Consider the following 11,914-nt stretch of genomic DNA (forward strand, 5'->3'; position numbering starts at 1 on the left):
GCGTTCTACAAAGACTTTCCTCAGGTGTTCAATTTCTTCCTGTAGGTTTGTTGAGCAGATGTTTTTGGCTCTTCTGGTCAATGTAGAGATGACGCCGGTCTTGACTTTAGGGGGGTGGTTGGAGTTGTAGTGGATGTATTGATCTGTATGAGTTGGTTTTCTGTACACGGAGGTCTGGAGTTGGTTGCAGGAGGTGCGGGACACAAGGACATCAAGGAAAGGTAGTTGGTTGTTCTGCTCTGTTTCAATGGTGAATTTGATGCGGGGATGTTGGGTGTTGAGATGGGCGAGGAGCTGCTTAGGATCTTGCTGAGGTTGGAGGACGACGAAGGTGTCATCCACTTTGCGGTACCAGCAGGACGGTTTGAAGGGTGCAGTTTCTAGGGCCTTCTCTTCCAGGTCGGCCATGTAAATTTCTGTTAGGATGGGGGATAGTGGGGAGCCCATGGGAAGTCCGTGGATTTGCTCATAGATGGCATCGCCCCAGGTGAAGTAGGTGGAGTTGATGCAGGCGGAGGTGAGGCTGATGATAGAGTCGGTAGAGAGGCTGGTGTTGAGGGGTTGTTGGAGCCAACCCCAATCATCAAATAGAGTGGTCCGACATCACCATTCTCGCCAACAACCAAACGGACTTCACTAAACGCAAGCTCACAGAAGCCATTCACATCAAACGCCACAAGCCTACCATCAACCGTGACCAAGGATACTTCATTCCATCTGCTTATGATCCACTCCTCCACCAAGCCCAGTCTATTGTATAAACATCGCATCCATTGTATAAACATCTCATTGTAACTACATCTCTGGCTTCCATTCACTATCCTTTATGTACTTACTGGCTTCATCAGCTTACTGCTTAGCCAATCATGGCAATTATGTTGTTTCCTTTGTCTATTATGTTGTTTCATTGTTATATACAGTATATATATGCAGCTCCTACACTTCATGTATCACTCTTGCTTGACAACGGTACAAGAATCTGTATCGAAATGTCGCACTCACGAAAATAAAGAAGTTGTTATCCATAAATTTGTTATATATTGTACGTCTCAACTTCTAAAATGCCACTCAAACAAGTTATATATATATATATATATATGTATATATATAATACATAGATAAATAAAAACAGAATGCCATTTTCTCCAACATGTTTCGCTACAATCTCCCTGAAGAGTAAAGAACGAAACATGTTGGAGAAAATGGCATTCTGTTTTAATTTATCTATGTAATATTTATGACTGAACACCTGTACTACTTTGGACATTTTGTGCGTATATATATATATGTGTGTGTGCGTGTGTGTGTGTGTGTGTGTGTGTGTGTGTGTGAATGTCTAATTCAATTACATATTTCGACCAACTGTTCCCGTGTTTGTTCCGGTGGACACTTGACTTGCCCTTGCATGTGTTTATGTGGCTGTAATGAACGGGCAGAATACGGCCACATTTGTCGCTGAGATTTCCAAAGGAAGGATATTACCGCTTGTATTTACATTGACACACGTTATCAAATAAGAGTCGTATTTGCTTCTGTGTGTGGTCTACTGTGTTCTGCGATATATTTGAATAGTTTTCGATAGAAATGTATATGTTGCCATACTTTCATTTTACACATTCAATCCATTGTTACCAGAAACTCAAATCCCGTATATTGTGGCCTCGTACGGACGTCGGCCGGGAAGCATCAGCTTGTCCTGTCACGTGATCTGCCAAGAAGACAACCAGGAATGTCCCCCGGAAGTGTCGGTGACCTGGAGGAAGAATGGGGTGGTGCTGGCTGAGGGATATCATAAGGCTGTGGAAACCTGGGGGTGGGAGAATAATATCTGCAGCTACTACAGCACGCTGTATGTGAGACAGTGGAAGCCAGGGGAGAGATACGAGTGTCACGGTGTGGTGGAACACACACTAGTCTCAGGGTGGAGTGAGGAGTATGTCGTGGAGTCAGGTGAGTCTCGGTGTGGTGAAACACACACCAGTGTCTTGGTGGAGTGGTGTCAGGTGAGTCTCGGTGTGGTGGAACACACACTAGTGTCAGGGTGGAGTGAGGAGTATGTCGTGGGGTAGGGTGAGTATCGGTGTAGTGAAACACACACTAGTGTCAGGGTAGAGTGGTGTCAGGTGAGTCTAGGTGTGGTGGAACACATTAGTGTCTAGGTGGAATGGTGTCAGGTGAGTCTCGGTGTGGTGGAACACACACTAGTGTCTAGGTGGAGTGGTGTCAGGTGAGTCTCGGTGTGGTGGAACACACACTAGTGTCTGCGGGGAGTGGTGTCAGGTGAGTCTCGGTGTGGTGGAACACATTAGTGTCTAGGTGGAGTGGTGTCAGGTGAGTCTCGGTGTGGTGGAACACACACTAGTGTCTAGGTGGAGGGGTGTCAGGTGAGTCTCGGTGTGGTGGAACACACACTAGTGTCTGGGGGGAGTGGTGTCAGGTGCGTCACGGTGTGGTGGAACACACACTAGTGTCTGCGGGGAGTGGTGTCAGGTGAGTCTCGGTGTGGTGGAACACATTAGTGTCTAGGCGGAGTTGTGTCAGGTGAGTCTCGGTGTTGTGGAACACACACTAGTGTCTAGGTGGAGTGGTGTCAGGTGAGTCTCGGTGTGGTGGAACACACACTAGTGTCTGGGTGGAGTGGTGTCAGGTGAATCTCGATGTGGTTGAACACACACTAGTGTCTAGGTGGAGTGGTGTCAGGTGAGTCTCGGTGTGGTGGAACACACTAGTGTCTGGGTGGAGTGGTGTCAGGTGAGTCTCGGTGTGGTGGAACACACACTAGCGTCTGGGTGGAGTGGTGTCAGGTGAGTCTCGGTGTGGTGGAACACACACTAGTGTCTAGGTGGAGTGGTGTCAGGTGAGTCTCGGTGTGGTGGAACACACTAGTGTCTAGGTCGAGTGGTGTAAGGTGAGTCTCGGTGTGGTGGAACACACACTAGTGTCTGGGTGGAGTGGTGTCAGGTGAGTCTCGGTGTAGTGGAACACACACTAGTGTCTAGGTAGAGTGAGGAGTATGTCGTGGAGGCAGGTGAGTCTCGGTGTGGTGGAACAAACCCTAGTGTCTAGGTGGAGTGGTGTCAGGTGAGTCACGGTGTGGTGGAACACACACACGTGTCTGAGAGGAGTGGTGTCAGGTGAGTCATGGTGTGGTGGAACAGACACTAGTGTCTGCGTGGGGTCAGGAAACACACACATTACAGCTATGCAACGGTAGAGAACACCAGTAAATACACACATTGCAGCTGTGTAAGTGTAGGGGATACCAGGAAATACACACATTACAGCTATGTAACGGTACGGGACACCAGTAAATACACACATTACAGCTGTGTAACGGTAGGGGACACCAGTAAATACACACATTACAGCTATGTAATGGTAGGGGACACATTCTTTGGGGTTACGGTATGGGACGAGGGGTGACGAATGACTACCGATGAATGTTATGTGGAAAAATACGACAAAATGCGTATACGGATTGATAATTTTCAGTTCATCCAAATCAAATATTGTTTACACAATACGATACTCAAACATAGACGTGTGATTATGCTCTGGTCAGATAATGTATTCATGTTTCAGTGTGGCCGGACAGTGACACAAAGTACACAGTAGCACGTGAAGGGAACAACGTCACGCTCTCGTGGTACATGCCTCTGTTCGGGCGCAGTGTTTCTGTTAAGAGCCCGGATTATATAAACTTGTTTTCTATGGAGCTGACTAATATCTTTGTAACAAAGACGTACTATCCACGGTTGAAGATTCTGGGTGTCGTCACCTTGCCTGCTGCTGTCGTTGTGAGGTTGAAACTCAACAACGTTACTGTCGCTGATGCTGGCGTATACGTCTGTGAACAAACTAGAACTCCGCGGTGGAAACACACCCTGTTTGTGTCAAGTACGTACCGTACGAAGTGTAATCTGTCGTTATATATTGCGTACATCAGATTGGCATAGTTTATCAAGTAATCATTCATTACATATTGCATACAGCATGTTAATGCAACAATGGGCAGGTAAGTCTCGCGAGGCGCTACTTCCGGATTCAGCTGTCCCGTGACAAGCGTATATTCAAGAACCAGTTCTGGTTCCAAATTGCGCGACCGCCAAATATGAATTTACTAGACCGGACCAAGTGTACAACCATTGCTGTTATAACTGTTGACAGTCGTCATAGTTGACTTATTTGAGGATGCTTAAATAGGATTTTGGATTATCGGTTCCTTACTGTCAACTGACAACCATGAGACCATTTGAGAAGGTATGAAACGTTGTTCGTCACCGGAAGTACCTGTTTATGTGTCCTATAAGGTAATCATTCAAGACGTTTCAAACACATTAGCTTATTATCACACAAGAAATGTTGCATTGGTCATAAGTTTGGAGAGGAATGTGAAAATATAGGGCTCCCATACAATACAACTTCTTTGATTGGCATTCTAGAAGTTGGGTAGATAAAGGATGAGGACTATTTTTATGGATATACAACTTCTTTATTCTGTATAGGCGACGTTTCGACATAGATTCTAATGTCGTTGTTAATCACTTGCTTGACATTAGAATCTATGTCGAAACGTCGCCTATACAGAAAAAAGAAGTTGTATATCCATAAAAATAGTCCTCATCCTCCCATACAATACGTTGAGAACTTTGAGGAACGGTTGTATGAAATATTCGGACAAAGACTTGGGAACTCCGAGGCAATGACTGTTTGAATAGTCGTCTATATAACGGGAACCGGCCAAGAACTGGAGGAAAGGCATTCTTCTTGTGGTGCCAATACCCTTCATCCACTTGTTTACATATTACGGTATCTGCATCCGGCATTCAGAAACCTTCCTCTTCATTTCTATTACATAATGTGTTATAGAATTAGTCCAAAAATCTAGTGTATATTCACACCACTGGTTATTGCTGATCATTTTCACAGGAACACCAACGACTCCTATAATGGCTTACTCCGAGTTTCAACAGATGACGCTCCTGACATGCTTGTCGAGATCACGGACACTTCCTGAAGATTATCCTACGAGACTGTCCTACAGATGGCGTACAGAAGGTCCTGGTCGTGAGGGCCAGGTGAAGGAAGGGCCTTCTTTACTAATCAGTAAGGAGGATACTGGCACCACACACTTGTGTCAAACTGACGAAGATGGTGCGGTAACGACCTGGACCTCTGACCGACCTCTGTGTATGTACTTATCTTCTTTACGATTGGACTTGTAAATATCCTGGTTAGAATTGGTCTTTAGCAACACATGCCTATCGTAGGAGGAGACTAACGGGATCGGGTGGTCAGGCTCGCTGACTTGGTTGACAAATGTTATCGTATCCCAGTTGCGTAGGTCGATGCTCATACCGTTGATCACTGGACTGTCTCGTCCAATCACGATTATTTATATAGCTTGGCTATTGATGCGAGGGGCGTTAACAATAAAAACTTTATCATTACAGGCAAAATTATGTATTAATTAATGAACTATTGTGCATAAGCTCATAGATGCAATAGATATTGCTGGTCTTGTGATTGTCAGATACTATAATTAACCTCTAGAGTTTGTTTAAAAATGTTTCTTATCAGCGAAAAGGAGTAAGGTACGTTTGAAACAAGGAGTTGTGACTAAATGGTGTTTTACAGACACAAGTGTAGTAATCGGATTCTCACACCTTAAAATCACCACGTCAATCGCACACCATTTTCGAACCGAAAGGGCATATAAGTCGTCTGTTGACCTGACTGCAATGGCACATTAAGACAGAACGGTCACTTTAATCTGCAGTCTGACTACTGCTCACTTCTCGCACCGATTGTGATCCTCCGCACACACTTTCTCGTCATGTTTGTGAAATATCAAGGAGCAGGTGATGAAGTAAATCTGTGATCATTTCTGAAAATGACTAATTTGTCAGTACATTACCTAATTTATCTGTACATTACCATCAGGAAACGTAGTCTTTCATAATCTGGCCTTAGGTCATCACCATTGGTCGGCCAATTCTAACTGACACGTGTTGGTAATAGTAATATCACATCACTTTCACACCCAGGCGTTTTTAGAAGGGAAACGACAATCTTTGACATCAGTATGTCTGTATGTAATTCTATCGCTCGGTCAGTGTATGTGTAGGGGCAGTGGGGTAGCCTAGTGGTTAAAGCGTTCGCTCGTCACGCCAAAGACCCGAATGCGTACAATCGATTCCCCACATGGGTACAATGTGTGAAGCCCATGTCTGGTGTCCCCCGCGGTGATATTAGAATATTTCTAAAAGTCGTGTAAAGCTTAACTCACTCACTCAATCAGTGTATGTGTATATAGGTATATTGCTTCCACAAACAGTGTGTAGGTAATCATGATCAGGTTACGGTGTATACGTGTACGATAAAAACAGTGTTATATTATATACTTAGTATCCATGTGTATATGCATGACGCATACAGATGCATATGTACACATCGCGCAAATGTACAATGTATAAACACTTAGTAAGGGCGCGCATTGTACATGTACAAAGTTTAATAAGGCATTTAAGTAGAATTGCGTATAACAGATACGGTTATAAAGGGTGAGTGAATATGTTTTATGCCGCTTTTGGGGAGACCAGGAATTTTGCTTAACACAGTATACCCAGGAACCCGTGTCTTCCGCATGATGAGTGACCACTCTGATCACAAGGCTAACCTAATGCGAACTACAGTTAGCGGTTAGTAATTGGTTCGATATAGCCTAATGGTTACAGTACACACGTACAGGTCCGTCTCCTATTCTCGCGGGTTTCCTGTTCTCGCGGATCGTATTGTTTATCACCGGGCTAACGAGTGGTAATTCACCTGATGGATCCAGCAGCTGATAGATGTAGATGTAAGAGAAGAAGGCCCTTCATTTAAAAACAACAAGCAGTCATACGATAAGAATTGTTCGTGTTATTTTTTCAGCAGATATCCGTAAGTACCGCTAGAATAGGAAACGCCTTCCTATAACACGTATATCAAAGTATCTTTGTGTATGCAATGCAAACAATCCGGTGACCATTATCCTTTTAGATGAACTCTTCATCACTGACCTGACCGTGAATGACCAGGAAACTGTGGTGATGGACGACAACGGGACGCTCAGATTCACGTGCAGGGTCACAGGCTACCCCCGAGCTACAGTCTCCTACATCGTGAACCACGACAATGGAGAAACACATGCTCTGTCTGATTGGCGTCACGACGTCACCATCAGCAGCATCAACTCCTCCTATCATGGACAATACACGTGTGCAGCATCCAACATGATGGGAGTCACCCATGGAGATGACCATCCTGTATTTGTTAAAGTCAAATGTAAGGATTCCTGCAATGAATTAGATTTAGAAATTCCGAGGGTGGCTGGCTTAATATATTTGATATCACAGGTGCGAGAGTGAGATTCATTTCTCTAAACATTTTTGTATGATATAATTAATATCGCTAAAGAGATTCAGGAGCCAAGATTAGTGATGTCATTATACACTGACGTGTCGTGTTTGTTATTTAACGCCACACTCAGCAGTATTCCAGCTATATGGCGGCGGCTTGTAATAATTGTGTCGGGATCAGACAATCCAGTGATCAACAGCAAGATCATCGATCAACGCAAATTGGATGCTAACATGGGTTGCTGAAGGTAACCGATGGCGACACAATGGAATGCAAAGCATTTTGATGAATTTCATTGTAGCACTACATTCACGGAATATCTCCTGTGTGTTTGATATATTCATGTTTGATAAATAGACTTAAAGTGTACCGTGTAGAGTGAGTGAATTGGACTTGGCACTATTTTGAACAAAAACTCCAATATATAATTGGCCTGTACGTGATGTCTATCAGTTTATAGACAGAGTCTGTACTTCATACGTCAATATTTCAGCGAGTCCAGTAAGAATGGACTCCGACACAGATTCCCTAACAGTGCGTTACAACAAACACGACATGACTGGGACGTTTGTCATCCGGGCTTACCCAGAACCAAAGTTTGACAAGATGTACTTCTCAAGGAATGAAAACACGATTGTGGACATTTCAAATCGACAAAGACCTAAACTCTCCGTGGTCCCTGTTAAAGACAACTTGTTCAGGTTCACGTTCACAATCACCAGAGTGCTGAAGGCTGAACTGGGAACATACAAAGTTTCCATTGGCAACGAGATGGGGTCAGTTGATGTCTTCATCCGGCTGCTGGATGGAGGTAAGTGACCCTGGTAGTGATTCTGGATACTTCTGTATCTTGTTCAGTGTAAATAATAATAACTGTACATTTGATAACGAGACGTCTGCGATCATGAACGTTATTCCACCTGCACATAGGCAATATCTCAGTTTCTTTGATAACGAGACGTCTGCGATCATGAACGTTATTCCACCTGCAAATAGGCAATATCTCAGTTTCTTTGATAACGAGACGTCTGCGAACATGAACGTTATTCCTCCTGCACATAGGCAATATCTCAGTTTCTTTGATAACGAGACGTCTGCGAACGTGAACGTTATTCCACCTGCAAATAGGCAATATCTCAGTTTCTTTGATAACGAGACGTCTGCGAACATGAACGTTATTCCACCTGCAAATAGGCAATATCTCAGTTTCACACACGCCACTAATATTGGTAGACTGAAACATAGCCAGGTAGAGAGGTTTTCCAAGGTCAGATGCAAGTTTACTTGTGTGAACTTATTCATTATTTTCCATGAGCCATATACCATCAGTTTCTGCCATTAAACCATCATTATGTATTTCATCATGTCAGATTCATTACTACTGCAAATGTTCCAAGATTCCTGTTTTTCTTTGAAAGACACGGGAGCGACAAAGAGGAATCTGTACGTCATCATGAGCCCTCTGTTGATCGTACTTGCCGCGATAGTGCTGCTTTCAGTCTTCTTGTTGCCTCGGAGACGACAAAAGAGTAAGTAGCATAACCTACTAGCATATATACTAGTATAGTAAACCCGGAAATAACGTTTAATGGTATTAGATAGATTGCTCTGGTATGAACTTCGTTTTACCGATAAATGGCGTGTATGACTTCGGGGTCACGCCATTTTGGGGGGTGTGACTACATCTCGTCTGTATTGGCTTGAAAAAGGTCTAGCATTAAGGAAGGTGACACATGTCATTTTCACTGATCAAGCCAAGTTCTTCAATCAAGAAAAACACGTGGCCAGAGACGATATAATTCCAGCAGGAGAGAAAGCTATAGCATCGTTGTATGTCGGTGTCAAGGAGGAAACGCTTGATTCTCTAAGATACATTCGTTTCGGTGACAAAGTATCCAAGCGTGCTTCTCCTGTGGAACCACAAACTCTATCGCCGACACCAGCAGCTGCGGGTTACCACAGTCACCGTGTGTACTATCAGGTGATGGCATAGAAGGGAAAACATCTCAGCCTGGACCTGGAGAACTGGGGTTGGCATGGATGGAAGGTGTATGTCAATACAAACCGATCAGCCAGCAGCACTACCAGAACTACTGGATGTGATTAGCTGCAGTTGCAAGAATGGGATCTATGTGCAGGAAGTAGGGTCTGCATTGCACCACCATGCGCAGAAATGCCAAGTTGGCTGATTTATCGGAAGACGATGAAAATGACGTTTAACCTGTGACATAGACGTTTCAACCAGAACTATTCATTTCAATATAAATTGTTTGTTACAGAAGATATTCTCACCTGTTTTTAAGGATCTCTATCCTATTGTACATGTAAACCACACTGTGGGTGTATATCAATAAACTAATATTCGGACGTATTCTGTTTGTGTATTTTAAGGTTGGGAAATGCAATTTCACAAAATGTAGCCTAAGGAGAATACTTTTGGCCTAATTTCGTAACAACCTGAAGTCCATATTTTGTATTTTGAAATAAACTTGACAGCAGTTCTTTTAGAATATACCCTAGGACCATGGTATAGTCTAAATACACTGTTTGCGATTCTTATATGACGTACGTTTCATGCTTTAATGCCATAAATGTGGAAACCGGGCTTCCCCGAAAAGAATTTCTAAACCCTTCCGGATTTTGTACAACCTATAGCAGTATTTAACCCAAATTGAATGTTCATGTTTATGTCATGACCATACAGCAAAGCTACCTTTATTTCGCATGAAAGATACCAATACCTGGAATAATATGCATGAATAGAAATATAATGTTAGCTAATAATATCGGTGAAAGTATTCATCATAAAATATAGGACACCACTATAAGATGTGTATGCATGACGTATAGTTCACATTTCGTCTTGTCACGTAATTCTGTTACATTTTCAGAACCGAGAGTATCAAGGTAAGGAGTTAACCTTACAACATATATATACAAGAGGTTGTGAAAGAAAACAAAGCCGCTTTTAATAGAGTAATAATCTTTTTTGGCCTGTGACCATTTAGGGCGGTGTTTAATAGAAACTTAAGGGTCGATGGCGTAGCTTAGTCGTAAAAGCGTTAGGTCGTCACAAGAAAATTCAGGGTTCGAATACCGACATGGGTACAGTATGAGAAGCCCTGGGCCCTGTTCCTCACAACGATCGTATCGCAAAGATGATCGTAACTCCCATACATTAACATAGACTTACGACTGTCGGACGGGGCCCTGGTCTCCCTGGTATGATGTTGCTGGAATAGTGTAGAACGATGTAAAGCATTACACTCACTCGCTATTATAAGTACTTAAACCTAACAGATTCTATTTAGTATTAATTAATATAATTTTCTACTCCTCTGTTGGTAACGTCAAATTGTCAAATGTTCATAGGTTTAATTCACCTTCAAAACGTTTGCCGACATTACTTTTTTCAGCATTCCCCCTGTGACAGATGAATGCATGGGCGGTATTGGATTGCAAACATTCTCTCCCAGCGACAGCCGCGATGTTGAAGCCATCACTGATGATGACGGTGTTCAGCACGATACCGCTGTTGGTCACCAGGGACCAAACTAAGATGTGTCAACACATAATAACGTGGAAGACATCCCCCTTGGTGATGTTGCGTCTTCACCCGGACACCTGGATGTAGAACTGTAATAACTGTGATGTTGGGTGGCTTATGTACCAATCTTCAGACATTTCAGATATTCCCATCCAGTAATATCATTTAGCACAGGCTATTGAAAGGGTCCTTTTGGCGAAATATATAATTATATATATATATGTAAATATAATTATCATTATATACATATGTGTGTGTGTGTGTGTGCGTGTGTGCGTGCGTGCGTGCGTGCATTTTTGTGTTAAGAAGGCTGATTTTAGAGATTATCAGAAACGTTTCCAAAATTTAGTCTTCCAACTAAGCTGATTTTCTTTGGACACATCGATACAACCAGTACAAACAGTTTCAGAAAATTATGCCGCGTTAACAACTCATACGTGTTCCTGGGAAAGTGCAAAAAGTGTCGTTTTAAATCTGATTTTGACACATTTGTCTATTGGCTCATATCAGAAGCCCAAAGAGAAATATGCATGGCAGGGTGTCTGAAGTTTAAACAAACTGACTGACTGACTGACTGAGTATGGTTTTACGCCGATTTTAGCAATATTCCAGCAACATCACGGCGGGGAACTCCAGAAATGGGCTTCACAAATTGTACCCATGCGGGGATTCGAACCCGGGTCTTCGGCGTGACGAGCCAACGCTTTAACCACTAGGCTACCCCACCGCCCTCCCTGAAGTTTAAACATGTATGATATTTAGCGTACTATTGATTATCAGAAAATAAAAACCCATTGGGCCTTTTTTCACCCCCTCCTCTGTATTGAACCGTAAGTCATGTTACTTACGGTATAGAAGTGTCGGGCATAATGGACTTTTGACACGAGTTCTGTTACAATACCTACTGAATTAGTCATAAAATCGCGGTTTAATTACATAATGGCACTCCCAAACGATAATGGAATA

The 11,914-nt window shown here is 43.1% G+C and overlaps 1 protein-coding gene across 1 annotated transcript in view; it reads left to right on the forward strand.

The window, feature by feature from the left end:
- The window catches only part of LOC124286125, a 56,146-nt gene extending 44,553 nt beyond the window's left edge, over positions 1-11,593 (forward strand). The window contains exons 21-28 of the mRNA XM_046722466.1: positions 1,636-1,950; positions 3,583-3,897; positions 4,930-5,190; positions 7,042-7,326; positions 7,895-8,212; positions 8,820-8,930; positions 10,293-10,308; positions 10,818-11,593. Of these exons, the coding sequence (XP_046578422.1) occupies positions 1,636-1,950; positions 3,583-3,897; positions 4,930-5,190; positions 7,042-7,326; positions 7,895-8,212; positions 8,820-8,930; positions 10,293-10,308; positions 10,818-10,959 (1,763 nt within the window). The 3' untranslated portion in view covers positions 10,960-11,593. The remainder of the gene's footprint in view (positions 1-1,635; positions 1,951-3,582; positions 3,898-4,929; positions 5,191-7,041; positions 7,327-7,894; positions 8,213-8,819; positions 8,931-10,292; positions 10,309-10,817) is intronic.
- The last annotated feature ends 321 nt before the right edge of the window (positions 11,594-11,914 follow it).

The sequence above is a fragment of the Haliotis rubra genome, unplaced genomic scaffold, assembly GCF_003918875.1.
Source record: "Haliotis rubra isolate DU_JTF1 unplaced genomic scaffold, ASM391887v1 Scf376, whole genome shotgun sequence".
Taxonomy (NCBI): Eukaryota; Metazoa; Mollusca; class Gastropoda; order Lepetellida; family Haliotidae; genus Haliotis; species Haliotis rubra.